We start from the raw sequence: 23,643 nt of genomic DNA on the forward strand, positions 1-23,643 counted from the left end.
TATGTTACAGTATGACCTAGTTCTTGCTGGCCCTGACAGAAAATAACCAAAAATTGCATAAAAAAATTGCAAAATAAATCATTTTGAAGTAGTGTATGCCAAAAAAAATAATGGGGTCCTTTGGGTAAATATCCAATGCACAACTAAACCAAATTTCAGGTCCTCAGGTTTCAACACCACGACACTGGAGGCCATCATGTGCGACTTTTGTCTGAAAATGACCAAAAAACCTCCATAAAATCATTTTAAAAACTTATATCACAAAAATTTTAAAAGGGTCTGGGGGTATACACGTACTCTACCTGCATACCAAATTTCAGGTAATTTGGTCGACGGACGACCGACAAGAAGCGATGTGAAGATTTGACAGGAGAAGGAGAAGAAGAAGAAGAAGGAGAAGAAGAAGGAGAAGAAGAAGAAACCTGACAAAAACAATATGTTTCGTTGGCGAAACATAAATATCATATTTCCTATTTCCCACTGATGTGCAGATGAGAGCAGCAATGCTCTACTGAGTTTGACATTCCCTAATTTTCCACTTACTTGGAACTTGTACAAAATAAACACCACCCGAAAGACAAGGAAAGCTCATTGACAAATTCTAGCTGGGCATAATCTTGGATTCCTGAATTCCTCACCTAGCAATTTGTTTTTCCTGTCAATCACCCAAACATGGGCGGTCCCAACAGACTAGTTAGAGAGCTGTGGCAAGATAATGAACGAGGCAATTAAATATCATCTTCTTTACTCCACATATGGCAAATAGAATGGACCAGAGAGGACCATAAAGGGTTGCATGTGAAAACTGAATTTATCGGTACTGTAATTCATACAATTCTTTCACTTCATTTTTTCAGTTTTGTTGTGCAACAATAACAACGTTGCTTTGATCTATCTTTTTAGTAACCCTTCTTGAATAATTTATCTTTTTGATTTTTTCTAAATCCACAAGGCTTCCACTACAATCCTACCTGGTCCATCACTAATTACAGCGGGATCTCTATATGTTGAATGAGTCTGTCTGGTGGCCAGGGCTGTTGACAGATATGTTAGACTCCAGAACAAACACTCTCGGAGCTTAGGAGGATTAGACGCCTCTGTATTATGTCAGACCTAAGTGAAGCCTACTGAAAGCAGTAGCTGAACACTTGTATTATTGAACTGTGGAATATCATCATCAAGATAGCCTATGATTATTTGCTCTGTTTGAAGATATGCGTATCTAAATAGCATATGAAGCACATAGTTGTATCAACCCTTCTGATAGGTAAATAATAGAGATTGTGAATATACCTTTCACACATGGATGCATTACTGTAATCCAGCAGATCTATCAGTGGCCAAGACAGTATCCAAAGGGCAAAAGCAGTTTTATAGGCCATTTTTGCCATTTGGATACTGTCTTTGCCACGATAGATCTGCTTAGAGATTAGCATTACTGCATACTTGTACATGTAGCACTTTGTTTGAATGGAAGGTATGTGTAATAGGAGAATGTAGAAAAATTATCTCTCATTTACTAAACTTATCTATTGTTACATATATCACCTCATATGCTCATACCTACCTTCTGCCTGACTTGTTTCTCGCGATGTTGCATGCAGAAGGTACTTTGCCGAAACCGTGCAGCAAAATATACACACTGACATGCAACCAAGAGTTGGGCACAGAAATACACAGAGAAAGACAGACAAGAAAAATACAAGGAATGGAACAGATAAGATATGGAAAGAAGTGAGAAAGACAGCTGCCACCATGAAAGGCATGTATACACAGGGTGGACAGGTCTACTCACACGTTGTGAAGCAACAGAAATATACAAAAGAAAGAAAAAGACATACATGTAACAAATGGACATGACAGTTGACAATGGCACAACTGAAACAAACATTTTGAAAAGTTTGAAAAGTTAAGGACAGGGAAATCTTTCAAGGAACAGAAACTAAACAAAGGCTTTAAGTTTGTTGAAACAGCCAGAATACAGGTACGAAAACGTCTTTCACTTCTGCTACAGATGAATGACAACCATATACTGCAGTACAATCAACTACCACTAGGTGGCTCTCATGAAGCTGCTGACATATTTTTAAATCTGAGCAATCCAGCGCCTTAATTTTTCAGCCAATGTTTTCATATCAGCGGATGGGATAATGGTAAGTATAACTTATCATGAACCCATCATCTTTCTGAATTGTTTCTACATAGGTAGTTTTTACTAACATCTTGACATATCAACCAGCTGGGTTGATGACTAGTTGATTAACTAGGGGACCCACCTTGCAATGACTAACTTTCTGACTTGCTCCTACATAGGTAGCTTTTACTAACTTGCTGACTTATCAACCGGCTGGGTTGATGACTAGTTAATTAACTTGCAGACCCGACTTATCAACAAGTAGTGTTGATGACTGGTTAATTAACCCACCTTGCGATGGCTCTGTGTCCTGATCTCCTCCACCTCCTCGTCGCGGGAGTCCAGCTCCTTGTTCTGCTTCTGTTTCTGCTTCTCCATCTCCATCTCCAGACGCAGCTTCGCCTGTAAAAGGTAAAAGGTCAATAGTCGATGCCATAGGCGCAGTGGATTGTAATTCTACTGTGTCTAGGGCACAGTATTGGAAGGCGGAGCCCATCCCTCTCCTTCTACTGCCTTTTACATGTACCACACCTGTACAATACTCAACAAAGAAAAGTCAAAGAAGAAATTTTGAATCTAGAATTCATCTGTATTAAATCTACCATGTCATACCAGTGTTCTACCTGTTTAACCATGTTTGATCATGCTTGTGAAAATTGCCTGAATTTGCATGACAGGACTGATTTCCCCATTGGTACTACAGACAAAGTCACACACATTTGTTGAGTACTCTAATAACCTGGCTCTAGAGTTAGTTAACCTAGAATACATTGTAAGTTACTAACCTGCTCCAGCATCTGGATCTGCCCAGCCTGCTCATCCAGTTCCTCCTCTTGGTCCTTCACCTTCGCCTCCAAATCTCTCTTAGCATGGCGTAGCGACGCCACCTGGTGGAATCAGAATGAAAGACAAGTACAGGTTACTCTCCACACATACTAGTATATCACTGTTGACAAAATCCCTACTTTACACGACCTATAAGTTCATAGACTGGCCAACCTTGTAATAGACCAAGGGCTGTGAAGAGACATCAATAATATTCAGTATCTGCAACTAATTAACAATATCTGCAGGCTACACAGTGACCTAGTAACTACACTACAATCAATCAATCATCCACAGATATCAACTAGTCTGCCATATGTCTGGAAATATAAACTATTTGCAGCCTAAAAACCTTATCTAAGTACATACCAGTAAAACTTAGTGTATCTATGTGAGGATGCTTTTGAGCACAGTTGTGTGAAACATAGAACAAGAAGTCCCACCTCTTTATTATCTAGAGAAACTGCAGACGAAATCTCATATCTCTTTGCAGCCTAAAAACTCTATCTACAAGTCATTACTTACTAAGTCAAGTACATACCAGTAACACTTGGGTTATGTAATGCGAGGATGCTTGTGAGCATATCTGTATGAAACATACAACACAAAGTCCTACCTCTTTATCATCCAGAGACCCTGCAGACGACATCTCTGTGAGTTCCACCTCGATTCGCTGTGCCTTGACGGTCAGGTTGTCGTACTCCGCCTCCCGGTCGGCGAGGGAGTTCCTGAGCCGCAGGAGTTCCGTCTGGAGCTGGTCCTTCTCGTGCTGGAGGCGATCCTTGGCTGCCTTCTCCCTCACTGTCTCTTCTTGGATGATGTGGACATCATGGTCAAACCTAGGACAGGAATATTGAATTTCTCAGTAAAATAGAGATAAGAAGCTTTAAAGTCAATTGCTACCTCCACCAAGAAGGTTACATTTGCAAACTTTTGGTTGGTATATATGTACGGTAATCCACATTGGCCCGCTGCAAAAGAACAGGACAAGAAAAGTATTTCATACAAATGTAGCAAACTTTCTATTGGTAAAAGAAAGCTGATAACTACATCATAGTACATGTACTGTATGTGCTTTAAGGAAATAACAGTAAGCCTGATAAATACTGTTACACTTTGAAGAGTTTCTTTTTTCTTGAAAGAATCTTTAGCAATTTAGAGGTACTTACTTCCTCTGTTTCTTCTCCAGCTGACTGTTCCTCTCCTGCTGGGTCTCCAGGTGCAGTTTCATGTCCTGCATCTCAGCTGTCAGCCGCTGGCTCTTCTTCTTCAGACTCGACACCTGCCGCTGCTGCTCCTCCGCATCCTCCAGCGCTTCTGCCAGCTGCACAAATCACAAGCAGGTGTTTTTTAGCCAATAAAGCGAAAGCTATTCGAAAACTTTTCTTTTCTTGTGAGGCCATGTTGATTTTATTATATGGATGACATCCTCTGGAAAACCCAAAACCGATGCAAGTGTGCCAAAAAAGAAAAGTTGCCTTCATTATAAAGTCTAACTTTTAAGGGGTCAGGAAGGTTGAAAAAATGAATAAACACACAGAGTATGGAATACCGAACATTATTGTTCTTTCACATCTTCTTCTTTGATTTCAGAATTGACTTTGTTATTCTAGGACAATAGCATCTGTTTTCAGATATTTTTTTTGCAATTTCCAGCATACAATTGCTCATTTTGTAGTTGCTTTGTATGATATACAGTATGGTTGAAAAAGTTTTTTCTTCGAAATGAATGAAAATCGATGTGCGCTCGGATGTCATACATGTAAATGTACATGTAATCGAATCAAATGAGTTGATGTAAAATATTACTTCACATTCAATAATCACTCTGGTTGCTTCTATCTATCTGTAAAATGCATCAATTTGGTATTTTCCTTAACTCCTTCTCGCTCTCCTTCCCAGGCCTATCACCTAACACAACAACAGACTGCCTAACCATCATCAGTCTCTTTCCCAGGGTGTTGTGGAAACAAAGTTGGGTCAGGGGGTGTGCAAGGTCACTGACAAGGTGCCAAGTACGGCACAGGCATTTCAACACCCACAGTATCAAGTGCATTCTCACTTCCTCAGGCCATAAGACCCTTAAGATGGTGTTGAAGGAAGAAAGATACTACAGTATGGGCCTGAATACAACTAGGACAGACCTTGATTTCTTTGGGTATTCAAGATGTCGTAAAAAATGTTGGGAGCTCCTCTATCTCACAATAGTTACTGGTCATCTTGAAGGTATTTCTTTAAAATCTACTGTATGTTTTCCATAAAATTTGTGCATTGTACAGCTGAGGACATTTTTTGTGTAACTGTTCATAGCTCTACTGCAAGGAAATTGAAAGGCTTGACTCTAAGAAACGAAAGATGGTTGTCTTTTGTAATTAAATTGTAGAATCACAAGCTGCAATTGGAACACATACATGTATGGTATGAGATGGACTTTTTCATACCTTTCTCTCCAGCTGTTTCTTGGCTGTGTGGTGCTGTTCCATCTCATCCTCGTGCTTCTGCTGAAGCTGCTTCTTGATGAACTCATTCTCCCGCATGGCTCGCTCGTACTTCACCCGGTAGATAGACTCCCCTGCAAGGGAAACAAAACAGTTGAAGATCTTGCTCAGTGTCACTGACGAAAGGTAGTGGATGCTGTCTGAAACGTCTGACCATCTCCAAAATCTATCCAGTTGCTTGAGTAACTGTTACCTTGCATATCTTACTACATGTACCTGGATATCTAACCTTCTTCCACGTAAAACGGTTGAAACTTTCACAAAGCCATGATAACATCAGATCCTTTTAAAGAGAAGGGAGTTGATGTCAAAAACAAGGATACCATTCACAGCAATCATGACAAAGATTATAAAACTCCATAAGATTATCAATTAATGACACCATGTGACAGAATGGACAGGAGAAGACAGCATATCATTGGATTTGCTTGCATTAAAACCATTGTCCTTATCTCATTCTAGAACCTTTTTTAGAAAACTAAATGGTACAAGTTGGGCAACTGAGAAGCTGTAAGAATTACAATTCAAGCATGCTACAATGTATTTTGGGAAAGGCAGCAAAGACGCAATCGTTTTTTCTTGATTGTCTGGCCCACCCACTCAGGTGATGAATAACCAACTTTCCATCCACTGTGAAATAAACACCAACATCTTGTCTTTTCACCATTCTCCAAGAAACGATAGGAACATACATTAGACTGACTATTGTCTTACATCAATTAAAAAGATCACCAGTACTCCAACGAAAACAGTATGATAAGAAACTGAACACAAGTACATATAGCTGATCCATTTCTATACTTCTATATGACACCCTTTTCACTAGAAATGTCCCAATCTATTCCACTACACAGGAGAACTTAGCAAAAACACAACTCAACTTACGGGGGATGATGTTCGAAAAAACATCCAGCAAACTCGCAACACAGCAAGCCTAAATCAAAACTTCAGAAACGTTTCCCTATACACAGAGCAAAGGGACTGCCATACCTCCCCTTTGGAGAAGTTCTAAACTCTGACTAATGATTTGGAGGTAAAACAGCAGGCTCCGGCTGAGCCAAGTTTACATCCATGCACCTTTCCCATTAACTTTGCGAGTCGGAAGTTTGGGTTAGCATCATCGTGTTTCTACACAGGGTCGTTTCCAAGTAAACCTCGTCAACCTTAAATCCTCAGTATAACGACAAACTGTCAGCCAAAACCTTCAGAATTAAACAAACCTTACCCTTCTCTTTGAAAATCTTGCAAAAGGGGTGAGCACAAAATGAAGCAGTAACAAGAACTCTACAATCCCCATAAACAAAGGACAACCTATAATATGTTCCAGATTCAAGTCTTCCAAACTAACATTACCACTTTAGTGCCACAAATTAGCTCTTATGAGGTCTGAATTAATGGGTTAACTTGCTGCTTAGCAATTTCAAACACCATGCAAAGGTCTGTCCAAGCAAGTTCTATCTAACCTCCTTGGTCCAAGCAGGGTGTGGAAACACTGTAAATGGTACTGCTGTATTTTATTGATTAGAATATTTTGGATTTTCCTGAGTGATAAGTAGCATAAAATGTGAACCTATATCTACAACAGTTCTAATCAAGACTTAAACATATCCTGTTTTATAAACAGTAACCAGCACTGGGACATGCACTACAAGATGCTCACCAAAGAAGGTCGAGTGAGTCCTGAAAAACACGTCCATGTTGTTTCCTCAAGAAATCCAGACTATAGTTTTCCATATCAATATATCACACAGGTGATTGTCTACATTTTTGAGCATGTGTGTGCTGTGATTGGTTGTTAAAAACATAAGCTGTCCATATACATATACACCTCACAATAATAATTTTAAAAGCAGTTCAACTTTTATATCACTTTTATTTTATTAGTTGCATGAAAAATAGAAAAGTTGATTTGCATCATTTCTCCTATCACCAAACAGAACTTGCTTAAACTTTAAAGAGACACATAGTAGAATTCTAGAGATGGCTGCAAGGACATACAGTGTTCCTTTTCCTAGAACAGAAGATTTACAAAACACCCTCTTTTCACTATAGGCTGTGACTGCTGAGAACTGACTCAGAGAAGATTACTTCATAGCTAAAGAACAAAATAATCTTTTTACATTTTTCATGTTTTGTAGTCTTGTACATTTGTACACGTTATACTTTTACATTATGCATCGTTGTGCACAGTTACAAAATCAAAGGTCAAATAAATTCAATTTTGGTCACTCAACGGTCGCTCAGCAATCGGCGTCTAGTGGTTAGGAGGCCGTATGTACATTTGTACATGATTTTGTACATGTATAACTGCAAGACCAATAGACAGGTCACGGCATCTAAACACATGCACAGCATTCAGCATTGCATGTACATTGTAAAAAATGTCAAGTACACATTCATACCACAGGCTGCATTGTTCAAAGGAAGGTGGCTGCCCACAAATAATCACATCTTGCCTCAGTCTGTTTTTCTTTTCTTATCACTGATGACCTTGTAGACAAGGTAACCAAGGAGGTCACTCTATAATGGTGCCTCTGTAAAAATGAAAATGCCCGAACGCCCGGAACGGCGTTCGATCGGCGTTCCAGCCGTTCCTGCCCGCTCAACCTCATTTCCCCCGTTCGGCGCCGTTCGTGTCACTTAGCGCCCCGTTCGCAAGACTGCGACATGAACGGGCGCGAACGGCACTCGTGTAAAAGGCCGTTCGCGAACGTCCACAATAAAGCTGCGGACGCCTACTGAGCCGGACGTAACGCGTGCCCGTTGCTCAACGCCATCTGTCGGCAAGTGCAAAATTGCATCGCTGTTCCGACATGGCCGTAAGTCCGTAACGCTAACTGTACATCACGGTTGACCGATCCGGTTAGTCAGGGACGACATGGGGTTCTTTCTCTAACTTCTGAAATCCTTTATTTGCGTTAGCAGTTTCCATCCAAATGCAAAAACTTTTAAGTCACGCCAATCGATAAATGAAAAGATGTGACGCGTTAGTCAATTGAAACGTTTTCTAGGCGTGTTAATTTCCGCGTTATTACGTAACAATAATATGTCAAACGCGTGTGTCAGACGTATGCTTGGAGCTCTCTGTAATATCGATCTTTTCGAGAGACAACTTGAGACAACTAGTTATTTCTCACATATAATGTCGGATCAAACTTTCAGACCTTATTAACACCAGTAGTACCATGATCAATCTCTCGCTGCTTCTGGTCTATTTAGCTAATTGGTTCCGTCTCAGAGGGGGTCCGTCTTCAGGTCAGTGACCCCGGTGAGCCGGGCGGGTGCTCACTGACCCATTTGTGACCCGAACTTCTGAAAATTACGAAGTTCCTGTTTTGAATAAACTGAGTGCAATTTATATACAATTGACAATTGAATTCGTGCTACAAATATGTTTGCGAAGAAGAAAGGTCTCTTGCATTCTTGGTTCAGCGCTAAGCAACCCGACACGCCGCCGGGGCTGCCACCCAAATCTATCACGGTCTCGACGCATCGACGTGTCCATGGAATCATGATTGAACCAAGGAGGTTGTCATGCAAATCAGGGCAATTGACAAGTTCATGTCAATTATAGTTTTTACACCCACGCGAGTCCTCGTTCGTGGCTAGGGGGTTATAACCACTGGAGTCCTTCTTCTGTATTTCAATGGTTTAATTTCTAGTTCTTGTTTTCTTTTTCAGATACAATTTCCCCCGGCAGTCTGGAGGCACGCGGATAGCTGTGTGCTACAATTCGCCGAATTGGACCATCGCCAAACTATTTTACATGTTCAATTTGTTACCAGTTTCAGTTTGTTACCAGTTCAATTTGTTACCAGTTTGTTACGTTCGGTTTTTGTGTGGAATTGTTGTGTTTTCTTTGTTTGTTTGATATCGATTTTCTTTGAACTAACACGTTCACGGCATTTAGATTTCAACAATTATACTAACAGTCCATCGCAAATTTTAACTGATTATGACAAATGGGAATATTACTGAACATACAACCAGCAGCTTTTCACTAACACTTTCATTGAATTATTTCTAACATTCGATGAAGTAACTTACAGTCTATCGCAAATTTTCAAACTGATAAGATCCATACTTAACAACATTAAATTTGAAACGATTAAAGCTAATATCAATTCCATTGTAACTTGCCAACAAGTAACAGTTCGTCACAACTACAAAATAAGAAGTTACATCCATTAAGTAACGTACAGCCCATCAAATTTTCTAATTAACAATCCCCAGACTTTAAAACGATATTTTTTGAAACGATCAAAAGCTAATGTAAAACGATCAAAAGCTAATGTAAAACGATCAAAAACTAATGCAAAACGATATTTTTTGAAACGATCAAAAACAATGTTACTATCATTATAACTTACCAAAAAGTAACAGTTCGTCACAACTACGAACTACTAAGTTATATCCATTACGTAAACTTACGGTTCGTCACGACTGCAAACTTACAAGTAATATCCTACTCTCCAAGCAGAGGAGTGGTTCCGACTGTTTTTTCTTGACTAAGTGGAAAGTCCGACACAAACGTATAAAAACACGTCAAAAACCAACCAGAACCACTCCTCTGCTTGGAGAGTAATAATATCCGTAAGTTACAGTTCGTCACAACTGCAAAAGGCACTATTGAACTAGTACCCAGGGGTCCAAAGAGTTTGGAGCATACCTCTAGCAGCGCCTTGGCTGTTGTCTCGCCTGTCGCAAAACTTATCCGACTCTTCGAACAGGCGGCCCTGTATCCGTCTGCCTGTCGGCTGTACAAGGTGGGCAGTGGACTCTCAAACAAACTACATGATAGTTTTTTTTTACCAAGCTATGCAGCGGTGGTATATCCTTTTTCCTGGATTTGACGGGCGAGTGTGTTTGCTGTTTCAGTTGTAACTGTAGTAGGTCGGCTTAAGTGTAGTTTGCGGCCCAACTTTTAACTTTGTCTGATCGACACCCTTGTTGAGTGTCGATGACCCATCTTACGTGGATGTTTTACATGGTGAAAAGTAATAGGTCGCAACGATAAACGGGGAACAATTGAACTCCAACCACGTAAAACTACTACCGGGTGCCAAATATTACCCCGAGGGTGGAAAATCCTTCTGTCCCAAAGAGATCCCGGCCAAACCACGGTAGACCGGATGCCAGGTTTATATAATGATGGTGTTCCCTTGACTAGGGATATTAAATGCAAAGACCCCGAGGAATGATACTAGAATCCTGCATATCTCCTTAACTTCAAGAAATGAACACGGAACCATCAAATTTTCAATACGAGACGATTTACAATAATGAATCAGCGAGTGCGTCGAAACTCTTTTAACCGCGGTGTCAAACTTTCAATTCAGAAGTCTTTTTCCAAATCCTCTACAAAACATCCGTTACTCAAAATGAATTACTAGGATGCTGTTTATCTTTTCATATTACAACATGCATCGTTAGGGGTGTCGAATGCTCTCTGGTTTAGAAAACAACACGGAACTATTAATTTTCCAATACAAGACTGCCCAACAGACGTTTTTCATGATGCGTATGAAATCCATGCTGTGTATGTTTCTGCCCGGATGTAAATTGCCAAACGCTCATCAAGTCACGGACAGCCTATGATCTCCTGCTGTAAATCCTAGGCATTGTGACGTTATAACATATTTTTCTAACTTCCTACAATGTCCTTAACATCAGAAAACAACTCGGCACCATCAACTTTCAATACGACACGATTCAGGAAAGACGTATCGAGACATGTACTAGTATTCGAACCGTATTAACTGCGCTGTCAAATTTCTGTCTAGAAGTCTTTTTAGAACTCCTCTACAAAACACCCGTTATTCACAATGAATTACTAGGGCGCTGTATATCTTTTCATATTACAACATACATTTTTAGGGGTGTCGAAGGTTCTCAGCTTTAGAAAACAACACGGAACTATTAATTTTCCAATACAAGACTGCCCAACAGACGTGTATGAATTCCGCGCTATATATATATTTCTGCCCTGATGCAATTTTCCGTGTGACCGTATCCTAAGATCTCATACTAGAATTCTAGGTATCTTGTGACGTTACACCAAGTATTTTTAACTTCCTACAGCTGTGCCTCTAACATTAGAAAGCAACACGGAATCATCAGCTTTTCAATACAAGACGATTTTCAATGATGCAGTGTCGGTGCGAGCATTCAAACTCTACGCTGTCAAACTCCCTATTTAGAAGGCTTTTCCAAGTCCTCCCAAAACCACCCTTCAAATATAGTGATTTCCTATGATGATGTATATCTTGTTATGATACAACGTGCATTTCTATCGGTCTACAGGATACCTATGTTAAGAAAACAACACGGAACTATCAATTCTCCACACAAAAATACTAAATAATCAGACACGTTTCATGACGTGTACGAAATCCGCGCTGTACATATTTCTGCCAAACGCTCTACAAGTCAACCGTAGCCTATGACCTCATACTAGAATCCTAGATATCTTGTGACGTTACAACATATCTTTCTCACTTCTTACAGTGTCCCTAACATCAGAAAACAACACGGAATTATCAACTTTTCAATACGAGACGATTTACAATAGTGTGTCAGCGAGTGCATCCAAACTCTTCTAACTGCGCTGTTTAACTTTCTATTTAGAAGCCTTCTTTTCAAATCCTCCCACAAAACACCCGTTACTGAAGATGAATTACTAGGATGCTGCCTTTCTTGTCATATCACAACATGCATTTCAGTGATGTCGAAGGTTCTCAGGTTTAGAAAACAATACGGAACTATTACTTTAGCAATAAAAGACTGCCCAACAGACGTTTTCATGATGTGTATGAAATCCGCGCTGTGTATGTTTCTGCCCGGATGTAAATTGTCAAACGCTCACCAAGTCACGCGCAGCCTATATATAACATCTCTTTCTAACTTCATACAGTGTCCTTAACATCAGAAAACAACTCGGCACCATCAACTTTCAATACGAGACGATTTAGAAAAGACCAACTAGTATTCGAACCGTATTAACTGCGCTGTCAAATTTCTGTCTAGAAGTCTTTTTTAGAACTCCACAAAACACCCGTTACTCAAAATGAATAACTAGGGCGCTGTATATCTTGTCATATTACAACATGCATTTTTAGGGGTGTCGAAGGTTCTCAGGTTTCAAAAACAACACGGAACTTTTAATTTCCCAATACAAGACTGCCCAACAGACGTTTTTTATCACGTGTATGAAATCCGCGCTGTATATATTTCTGCCCGGGTGCAATTTGCCATCGCTCTGAAGTGGTCTGTAGCATACGATCTCATACATATATTTGCTATGTTTTAAGACTAATATTCAATATGTTTTATCATTTCACATTGATTTTCGATTATTCTGTACATTACATCATGTTACATAGTACACATACAAATAAGAACAAACGGGGCCGAACCGTCCTGAACCTAGGGCCGAAATGTCCTGATATTTCTTGGTCGTCGATACGAGTGACAACAAACAACAACAGGATGCTTCTTCGTCCAATGGGCCCCGGGAAATCAATTACGAAGTAGACAATTTGGACGGAAAATGTTGCTCGGCGCTTGAAATCCAGGACCGTTCAGGCTGCATATGTGATCTTTTTACGCCAAAGGTTCTGACCATGTCCGTCGGCAGCTCCTACGGGATCACAGTAACCAGAATATTGACAATATTCGGGAAATAGGCACCATGTGAAATGGTTTCTATTTTTTCTTAGCTTTTACACCCCACCCTCTTCTAGCAATGATGAATCCCGCTCGGCAAATGCTCGGCAAACCCTCCCGGTGTGGTACGCTCGCGTTCATGATAGTAATAATATTTATTGCAGGTGGCTAAATACACAAATGACCACACGTGGTCTAAATGATGTAGAATAAAAAGGATGTAAAACTAATAAACTGTACTACAATTTCTACATTTTAACGATAAATACTATGTATGAAAACACAACATACTATTGTCAATCTACATACCTATTTGCTTCTTCTCTCTTCTTTAATTATAAGTGTTTGGTCATATCAAGGAGGTTAACTTAAGATTTTAACCTCCTTGGTCATTTCAGGTACAATTAGTACCTTGTATATTCGATTGATTTTGTCACCAACCTCTCTAGCAGCCTTTACGAGTCTGACATATATATATTCAAATAAATTCAAATTTTCATATTTGATCTTTTTGAAAAATCTAGAAATATTTTACATAATATTTTATTGAAAAAAAAAATGTAATGCCGCTACGTGGCATGATCCACTGTTACCCAATGTTCTCCATACAAATTACAATGTACCACACAACTCCGCGTGCTCTCCCTACACGCATTGTGTAATCCTCACTTGAATCGCTTTCCTCGCTATTGCAGACCTGTACGAAATAAAGAATGTTATTCTAAGGTAACTTCTTCTTATCGTTATACCGTACGTCATATACCATAGGAATGATAAACTGGCTGTTCCAAACTTTTTTTAGCTTAGCATCGAGCAAACGTAACGTGAACAGAACAGAACAGAACATAACTTGATAACGAAACTCGGAGATAATGAAACATTTGTGTGACCGTGCGCTCCAGGCCGCGCGGAGTATTCTAGTGTACCCTACTCTTATTGCAGGCAGCAAGTTCTCATCAGTGGTAGTGTGTCTTTGAACACCTCTGCGATCTTCCACTGTTTTAATCCATTTGTCTTTCTGTGGGAAGGAAGAGTTGTGTAGGTAAATATTATATACATAGATAAGTCTAATAATCTTGTTTCATTTACCCATATACCGCCCGCGAGCTAGGAATATCTAACGATGATATCATTGTGGAGAAACTACCAGAAACTATTAACCAGAAACTAGCCAAGGGAGGGCCGGTTGGTACTAGTGGTAGAGACAATCCAATCGGTACAGATTTATCCTAAACTAAAGAAGGGGAAATAATTGGCTGAAGCACACAGACGGGGTGTGAAAGTTTGATCCGATAATGACTTTGCATTGGGTACGGAATCTAGAATTTGAAAGCAAGCGGTCTGTTCCGTGATTCGCCACGCCCAACGCGAACTACTCTCCAAGCAGAGGAGTGGTTCCGGCTGGTTTTTGACGTGTCTCGGGGCGTTATTGTCGGGCTTTCTTCCTTGTCATTTTCTATGTGACGGCTAGATTGTACATGTTCAGCAAAATACTGCTGGTTAGTCGAAGTTCTCTGGGGACCTTTCGCAGCCAGGCCTGTTCGCAACTTTCCCACTGCGGCCTGCTGCGATGCATTGTTTACCAGACGGGGCGGCGCGCCTTTGATCAGTATCTACATGTTCGTAGCACCCTTTCAAGCGCTTTTCTAATTCTATGCACGGCGACACAAGGATTTCCACACCCGCACGACAGTACGAACATCCTGGCTGGACAATTGCCTTGCTCTTTAGAATCCACAAATCTTTGTCTAGGCCATGTTCGAAACCGACGAAATTTGACGGGCGCGGAATGTTATTATAAAAGTATCATAAATATCTCAAATCTTCAAGCAGATGTTTGAGGACCCCTAGAATGTCTTTACGTTTCCCCCAAAGACGTCATATTCCCTATAACCTCATTGGTTTTCCTAGCTGCCTACGTAGGAAAGGGCAGCTTGGAAAAAGTAACATCTAGATCTACTTGGAGATGAGCCTGTGATAAAATTGTGTCTCAAAGCAAGGTTAGAATAAAAGCAAGGACAAAGGAGGTGTTGATTTCAACCTCCTTTCCCAGTGCAAGGGCAGTGTCGTCCAAGCAGAGGTTCGGCACTGGCTGTTTTTGACGTGTTAAGGCGTTTTTGTCGGGCTTTCTAACTTGTCCCGTTTTGTTTTTAATCTACTGTTATCTTTATGATATATCCTTTATGTCAAACGGGACAAATAGAAAGCCCGACAAAAATGCCTAGAAACACGTCAAAACCAGCCAGAGCCGGACCTCTGGATGCCAGACTGTTGCTTCACAGGCCAGCTCTGATCCAACTTGCCCCCAAGGGAATTATATAACAGACACCCGGTCACTCGATGGCCAAGAATGGCAGCAAATTGCCGATTCAAATTCACGCATGCGTTGTGGGATTTGGCGCGACATTCCAATCTATTTATCACCGGCACAACGGACTTAGGATTTCTAATCCGGCAAAATGTGGACGATTCAACGGAGTTTCGACAAAGTTCCAATAACAGTGCTGTGGATAACAGTGTACATCGAATCTTCAGCCAACGGATATATGTTAACTCTGGAATCTGGATGCAGGTCAGTGCTGTTTGATATGAAATGTCATCAAACCTCCTTGGTCACACTGTTCAAACTTCAAGATCAGGTCGAACTCAGTCTTGCTATATTTGGCTGTTTAATATAGTGAAATTTCGTCAATTTCTTATTTGAAAGGTGTTGACATAGCTTAGATTTAGTCTTAGATCAAGACGTTAGACAACAGTTAGCTTGAACTTATGCTGATGTTCTGACAGGCCAATAAACGATTGACCCTTGACCCATCTGAATGGGAGCAAACTGTACTCCAAGGCCAACAGATCAGCTAACCCCCCTGGCATTCTGTCTATTTCAATAGTACTTGCCAGATATCTACTATTTAGCCTAGCGTGATAGATGCAAGGATCCCTCCGGCTGTTTTCTTTTAGTTACTCGGTTACCGTTTTCTTGGTATATTTTGTTATGAGCCGGCCCATAGTCTGTGGCCCAGTTCAAAACAAACCCTCTCTAGGGCATGCAGGGGCCGCCGGACGTTGTGTGGTGTATCGGAGCGAAACATGTCGTGAGATCCAGCACATCCGGTCTACAGACAGTTTCAAAACAAAGGGGCAGTTCGTAATTCAAACTTTGACATTGTCCGAGTTGCCACAGATTCATTTGTCCATGGAGGTTTTATCCGAAAGAGACAGTGCACAAGATTTCTTTCATCGTAGTGAGCGTAAACAAACACACCCAAGACGGACAGTAATTCACATCCGAGTGTCAAAGATAGTCATATGCATGGCAGCAAGAGTCCCATGAGGGTGCGCTGGCAGCTTCTCTTTGTTACAGCGCCGTTATTTTCAACATGACACGGCCTAGCGACTGGGGATGATGACAACTTTCTGGGGAGCGATTTTGATTTTAGCGATTTTAAGGACGACTTGGAATTGATAGAGGAAGAAGAGTATACTGGGGAGACAATCTCTCAAATCAAAGTAATAGAAACAACGAGCGCTGCATTTGTGTTGCTCAACAGTATGGCCCAAATATGGGAGTCTATGGAAAGAATCAAGGAGGTTGAGGTGACCTTCTTTCAGGAACAAATTATGGAGCATACTCCGTAATTTGCAGGTTGTGAAGAAATTTCAGTCGGAAGGTCAGTCGAAAAACATCGACACAAATCAAAGAAAGACGAAAGAAAACTTGTCCTTTTCAAATGCGCGCCTTGTCTCCGCCCCCATTGTTCTCCGGTTAGCACATTAACTTTAAAACATACTATCAAAGAAAGACCCGATCGACATGAAAACTACGCAAAGAGTCGGTCTCTTCTTTCAAGGAGGTCTTTCCAAAGAACTGTTAAAAAACCGGGGACGGCACGACAAAAACTAGCACGGCACGAGCTGCATCACTGTTAGGGAAAAAATTAACTTACCGAGGGAAAATCCGTAATTTTCTTATAGCCACATACAAATATAACCATATTTTCAGATTCCTGTCGCTGGAACAGAGACCGGTCCACAAAAGCTCTAAACTCGCCCATGTTTATCGTACAGCAGGGAGAAAAGTATGTGGATAATCGCCATTTTGTTCTGCAGCCGAAGATGACGTCGCGTTACCCTATAGAGTTTTCCAAATATGGGAATCCCCGGAAAAGCCAGACCCATCGGCCCTACTCGGCTTGTGCTCGGCATAAATCGGGACGTGTGACGCCAGGTCTAAGCTCATTTGCATTGGAAAACCCCGCGAAACCTGCCTGCGAAGTTCGAAGATACTGATCAAAGGGCGTGTCGCCCGGTCTGTTAACAATAGGACAGCGGGCGAAACAAACGGCAAAGCGGACCGATAATGTCGTGCTCTCTCCTCTTGATAAAGCATCATTGGTTTGTCGCAGTTCTCGCACAAAATAACATTATTCTCTGTTCACCAAGAAGGTTTATAAAAGCGCCAAGGAGAATCGGGGTCAGACATGTGCAAAGCTACCGGTGGCTCCGCCTTCCTGTCGGGAAATGTTGTTTGCTGGCATGCGCGAACCTTGGGGATTTGAGATGCCACACCCCCGCACTGCCCTAAGAGCGTGGTCAGGAGCGTGGTGTAGGCTTGCAACCTTGTTTCTTATTGAATTGAAACCTATGCAATATTTCAAATAGAGGATCGTAGAGCAAGAGGAACACATTTTTGAAAGCGACCGTTCCGTCCGGCGTGGTTAGTGTTATGGGTATTATGAACACTGGAGCAGGAACGATATTTTTCACTTGGAAATTTAGTGCCGAGAAGTAAACCAAAAACAGGATGATCGTCTGCCAGGCTTTTCACGGCGGGGTGTCTTTATTGGTCTATCTTTGGGTGCTATTAGCTAATTTGCAGGAATGTGTAAATTGTTTTCCGCAAAGCTCATTTACCAAATTCTATATGTTTGAACATAATCCCATGTCCATTTTCCATTTGTCTGTCAACGCCGGGGTTCCCCATTGACATGTAGTATCACCAAATCCATACTACAATTCATACTACAATTTGTTTTCCCGTCAATGTTTAATCCGCCGACATCGGGCGGAGATGTAGGAAGGCGGCTACTCCGGCTAGTTGAGTTGTCACCGACCCAAAAGTGATCAATCAACACCTCAGCTAGCTGGACGTTGTAAATCAATAATGTGCTCGGCTCATGTCATTGGCGTGCATGGACATGTATTTGTCAACCGTTGGACTTGCCGCAAATGGTTACTGACTGCAAACTCATCTGGCAATTATTTTTTATTTAAACGTTTCCTCCGATTTCTGTGATCGTGACCCGAGGCCGGACTTTTGCACCTGGCCTCACGGGCTAAATTTCAATTGATATAGAATATTTACTGACTCTTTCCGAAGGTCGTTGATACTCAGTGGTAACCTCTTTACGGGAGGCGTTTGACTATCAAAAAACAATCAGAAACGACATGCAAATTCAGAAAACAACAATAACCGTCACAACTTATAACTTAGCCTATCATGTTACCAACAACTTTGAATCACAAAAACGTTCTTAAAAAAATCTATCCTCATTATAGTCGTTTTGTCTGTTATTTATCTTCTTTCCCATGCTGAGCAGACGTCCCGACCGGTATATAATGCTTTCGTGTACCCCGGCAAAACGGACGTGACATATTCTGAAGCCCTACAAAAATGCCCCAAAAGACGCAAAAAACAGCCGAAGTCGAACATGAGACTGCTGTCAGAGTAGCTTCCGCGGCCGTTCCGCGTTGTTCTCTGTCGTTTGGACTGCTGTTGCAAGGCGTTCCACGCCGTTCGGAGGCTGTTGCAGGGCGTTCCACGCCGTTTAGACGGCATATAGAGGCCGTTCGTCACCGTAAGGACGGCAGCCGGATGCCGTTCCACGCCCGTTCGGTTCGCACGTTCTAAGCCCGTTCGGAGGGCGTTCCGCGCCCGATCGGAGGGCAGCTGGAGGCCATTCCACGCCCGTTCGGAGGGCAGCTGGAGGCCGTTCCGAACGGCCGCGGACGGGCCGTTCCGAACGGCCGTTCGGTTGAGCGTTCGGAACGGCCGTTCGCATCGTTCGGGAGGCCGTTCGACCGTTCACAGACCGTTCAAAGCGGCCAAACGGGCATATGACCGGGACGTTCCTGGCCGTTCAAGACGTTCAGAAACGTTCGTCAAACGTTCATTGAACGCCTCTCAACGGTCGTTTAAATCGAACGGGCCCGTTCCGGACGGGCCGCTCACGGGCGTTCGAACGCGTTCAGAAGCCCAGATTTTTACAGAGGTAACAAGTGGAGAACTTGTGTTTTAGGTTTGAAATTACATCCCAAATTCTGCCTGACCCCATTGTAAGAGAAACCTGTTTACAATGTCAGCCCTAGGCCAAGATTTGACAAATGTGAAATTCAGTTGTGTTTGATCATTAACCAATCATCAAACAGAAGAAATGTTTTGAAATATAGGTGTGCCGGTAAAAACGCTCACTCTCTACATAATGTGAGTTTCCTTGTTCTATACTTTGTGACCTATGGATGTAATGTAGAGACATTTACCAAGTTCAAATGAAAGGAATATGTACAATACCTGGTGTTCAAAGTTACTAAACTAATATGACATTGGAGCAAGTATCACGGTCACTTCTTCCACAAAGCTCTTGACAAACTAAAACCACATACCAGGCACTAGTAAACACAAAGGATTCCATCTGAGCAAAGTACACCTACCTTCTGAAAGAAAAGTTGGCTGCTAACCCAGAAAACTACCTAGGCAGAGGACCACTAGCCCTGCTGTTTTCACCATACTGCGGTTTCCTTATTTGTGAGCTCATGGCACAAGTATGCCCGGCTATTAATATGTTACCACAACAGGAAATTTACAACAAATCTTTTAAAATTGCCACTGACGGTTGACATGACAAGCAATTGCGGCATTCAACAACAACCATCAACATGCAAAATTAACATCCTGTTTTCCATTCATATGGGAGAAGCCTTTGGTTTTCCCAGGATATGAAAACGTCAAATAACATCTACGCCTTTTTTGTTCCGTCTAATATCCTGTAAGGGTTTCGCATATGGACCTAAATCACTGCGTGTCCAATACAAAAGGACCCCCTTTTAACTGAACACTGTGCAAATAACAGTTGACAAAGATGTTGTGTGGCTGTTGTAACACACTTCCTTAGTTTTACATGGGGTCGTATGGTTAAGAAAGTCTGGGACTGGTAATATGCTGAAAGTAATACAGTATTAAAAAGCTTTGAATTTGTTCTCCAACCCCTTTGAGTTTTAAATCTGTTACCTCACAAACTTCAAGACTTTTTCATATTAACGTACAGAATTTAACCACAAATATTCCCACCACTCCAAAACACATAGCAACACAAAGCTAAGGATTATCACTAATTTCAACAAGGATTTAAATATTAAGCATCAGACTTGGTCCAAATATATGTTCTTAGCATCCAATAACAACCTTTTCAGCGAGCAGCCTGGAATGTAGCAATCATTTACCCCATTATACAAACGAACTGCTTGATCTAGACCTCATTGTACACAAAATACAGGCACTGATAAGAGGTGCCACTTAAAGCCGTCAATGTCTGCACATTACATAATACCTGACAAGCCAAGGAATTAAGATGAGTACACAGAATTGGTATAACTACTATAATCAAAACCTACCGTATTCCTTGTATAGGTGTAACTTTCCTTAAAGATGAAAGAATCTGGAGACCCGTAAAGAGGCTTTCCAGCTCAGCAGTACTTCAAAGTTAGTCTACCTGTATCTGATTTACACCTGGCAGTTTGACAACACCTGGTGAGTGTACTACTCCCACCTGTATGTGTGCGTCCCTCCCTCCTCATGACACACCACTACAAGAATGTCAAACTCGCTGTCAGTTCTCAATGCGCTCAGCCGTCACGCTTGATTGGGCGGATTCTGAGGTGCCTCACGTGTGTAACACGGCACGTTGCCCTCCCGCCCGCCTACCAGCCACTCCGTAAATAGACCAAAAATAGAACAAAGTAGACCGCGAGAGATGCACTACTATCTCCTTCCTGTATACAGACAAAACTATAGCAGTCTACAGCAAGGATCCCATGACTCCATTGCACCTTAATGGTCAGACTATATTTGTGTACTGCAATAAGGCAAAACAAAACAAATAGAAAAACAAACAAAATACGGCGACAAGTTTACTTACATTGGCACTCTTCCCCACAATGGGAGTCCACGGGCAGAACTACACACACCGCTCCCGGCCGCCCCATTTCTGCCACAACTTTTACCTTCATGGCGGATACGAAACAACTACTGCCTATTTCTAAAGATAGAACCTCACCTTTCTACCTGACTGCGACGAGAAAAGAATGTCTGGAACGTGAAGTGGGGAAGTAGAGACCGACTGAAAGGGCGTCGGTTTCAACGTCCGCTCTCGGGTTTCCCCCAACCCAATTCCGCGCTTTGTGGATTGAAGGGAAAAGTGAGGCTCTACGTCACTTCAACACTTCAGTAATCCACATGAAGAGCCCTACAGCACCCTTAGGTGTGGGTCCACAGTCTATGTTTGCAAAGAGAAAGTCAAGTGCAAAGGCTCACAAAGGGGTTTCTGACACTAATACAATTGTTCTTTCTGCTCTGTACAGCAAAATACTCCTCAAGCATTCTGTTTCAATGATGGCAGAGCAAGGTACTTTCATTAACCCTAAATGCCCTAAAAAGGCCACACTGATGACTAATTTGCATACCGAGACTGCAGGCCTTTTGAGCAGTAGAGAGGCACCTCAGAGTTTTACAGTGTACAGAGCATGAGTCTGTCCTTTCAATAAGATAAGTTGCTTGGGTCTGTTATTCACTTTGTTTGTTTAAAGTTCAAAAATATTAATTATCATTGCTGGTGTTTTAGTCACTTTTCCTCCCACAATCTTACTTCTGAGTAAACGATAATAAAAAAGTCAAACATTGGCGATGACTCAAGGGTCGATGACCCTTTGTCACCTCATAACATGGGCGTAACCAGCCTCCTTATCACCACATTCCACCACCTTCAACAATCATGATTTATATCAAGAAATTCTTTGCTGACAATAAAATACTCAAAAGGGTAGCCAGGAATTTCAAAGATTTGACTTTTATGCTAGACACGGAAACAACTGCATGCTAAATATGAACTGCCAAATATACGAGTGTACCCAATGAGTTGGAAAATAATGAGAACACACATTAAAAGAGCAACCATTTCAACTGTAATTGGTATCAATGCCCATGGCAAAACAATCAAAATCTTCCTGAAAGTTCTCAGGTAATTGGCAAATAAACAAAATATGAAACTCACAATGGGGTGACGATGCACACCATTAGTGTGTTAACCTTTCAAACATATAATACATAACGATTTTACTACGTTGTGCACCCCCCTAAATATACACATGGTTCATCCCAACATACCAAGAAGACATTGGTATCCGTAATCACCAATGACAGAGGGAATGTGCGAGGAACGACCCTCCCGACAGAGGTCACGTGTCAGGTAAACCCACGGCCCGGTGTCCCCATTGTTTCTCACAAAGCAGGTGAGGGGTTGGAATGCCTGATTCACCACAGTGCAAACCTGGCCATTGTTGTGACGTAGATCTGATTACCTTCGAAAATAAAAGTGTGGGAAGGGGGAACCTCCCACCATGCCCCCCTAAATGGACAGCTTGGATAGCCAATAGTTATTTGTAATCTATCACACAAGTTCCCAGATGCAAAATACTGAAACTGAGGCACCAGTGAAAGCTAAAAAAATCTCTAAACAACAAACACTAATCCGAACATGTATTATACCAGCAAAACACATTTTCTTACATTCAAAGACTTACTAATATTGGGCTTTGAAGATCATTGACATTATTTAGATAGGTGTGACAGTGAAATAATTTACCTTCATCTTCCTCTTCATCGCTCTCCACCGCTCCGATCTGCGAGGCTCGGATCAGTCGCATCTGCGTCAGCTCAATCTCCATCTGTCGCATCTTCTGCTGAAGCCCGTCATTCTGGTCCTACAAACAAGACAGAGTACAAACTTTTTAGTCAACCACTACAATATGGAGAAGCTGACATCATTATCAAGTATCATTATAATAGTACTACTTGTGAAGAACTCTAAAGGGTTTGTACGTGGGATGTCCAAACACCTGTCTATTAAGTATAGAACTTTGGATCATAGGAGTTTCATTCAGAAAGAATTAACCAACCAATCAGCACAAAGGATAAGGGTGACAATTGCCATTTTTCAAAAGAAACTGACAAGCCCTCTTCCATCTCCTCAACAGAATAACCCATGTGCTGGGTAACTGCAGGAAGCCAACGTCAGTGAAATGTCATTACAAAATAGAGCAAAACAAAATACTAGGAAGAAATAGACTTCACAATACAGTGTAGGGCCAGCCTTGTTGTCCTTACTTGGCCATGTGTCAAATATCTCGCGCAATAATGTGCAGATAATTAAGATGAAGTGAAAGAGAGACAAAAGAGAGAAGAATATGGCC

At 41.5% G+C, this 23,643-nt stretch overlaps 1 protein-coding gene across 16 annotated transcripts in view; it reads right to left on the minus strand.

Moving 5' to 3' along the window:
- Positions 1 to 23,643, minus strand: part of LOC136442136 (unconventional myosin-XVIIIa-like) — a 127,369-nt gene that overhangs the window by 19,733 nt on the left and 83,993 nt on the right. For all 16 annotated transcript variants that reach the window (XR_010756973.1, XM_066438883.1, XM_066438813.1 and 13 more), the window contains 6 exons: positions 23,037 to 23,154; positions 5,401 to 5,531; positions 4,129 to 4,283; positions 3,576 to 3,798; positions 2,920 to 3,021; positions 2,426 to 2,536 (listed from right to left, as the gene is read on the minus strand). Coding sequence is in view for 15 of the 16 variants with exons in the window: in XM_066438883.1 (XP_066294980.1) it covers positions 2,426 to 2,536; positions 2,920 to 3,021; positions 3,576 to 3,798; positions 4,129 to 4,283; positions 5,401 to 5,531; positions 23,037 to 23,154 (840 nt within the window). In the remaining variant the exon portion in view is untranslated. The remainder of the gene's footprint in view (positions 1 to 2,425; positions 2,537 to 2,919; positions 3,022 to 3,575; positions 3,799 to 4,128; positions 4,284 to 5,400; positions 5,532 to 23,036; positions 23,155 to 23,643) is intronic.

This window comes from Branchiostoma lanceolatum, chromosome 1 (genome assembly GCF_035083965.1).
Source record: "Branchiostoma lanceolatum isolate klBraLanc5 chromosome 1, klBraLanc5.hap2, whole genome shotgun sequence".
Taxonomy (NCBI): domain Eukaryota; kingdom Metazoa; phylum Chordata; class Leptocardii; order Amphioxiformes; family Branchiostomatidae; genus Branchiostoma; species Branchiostoma lanceolatum.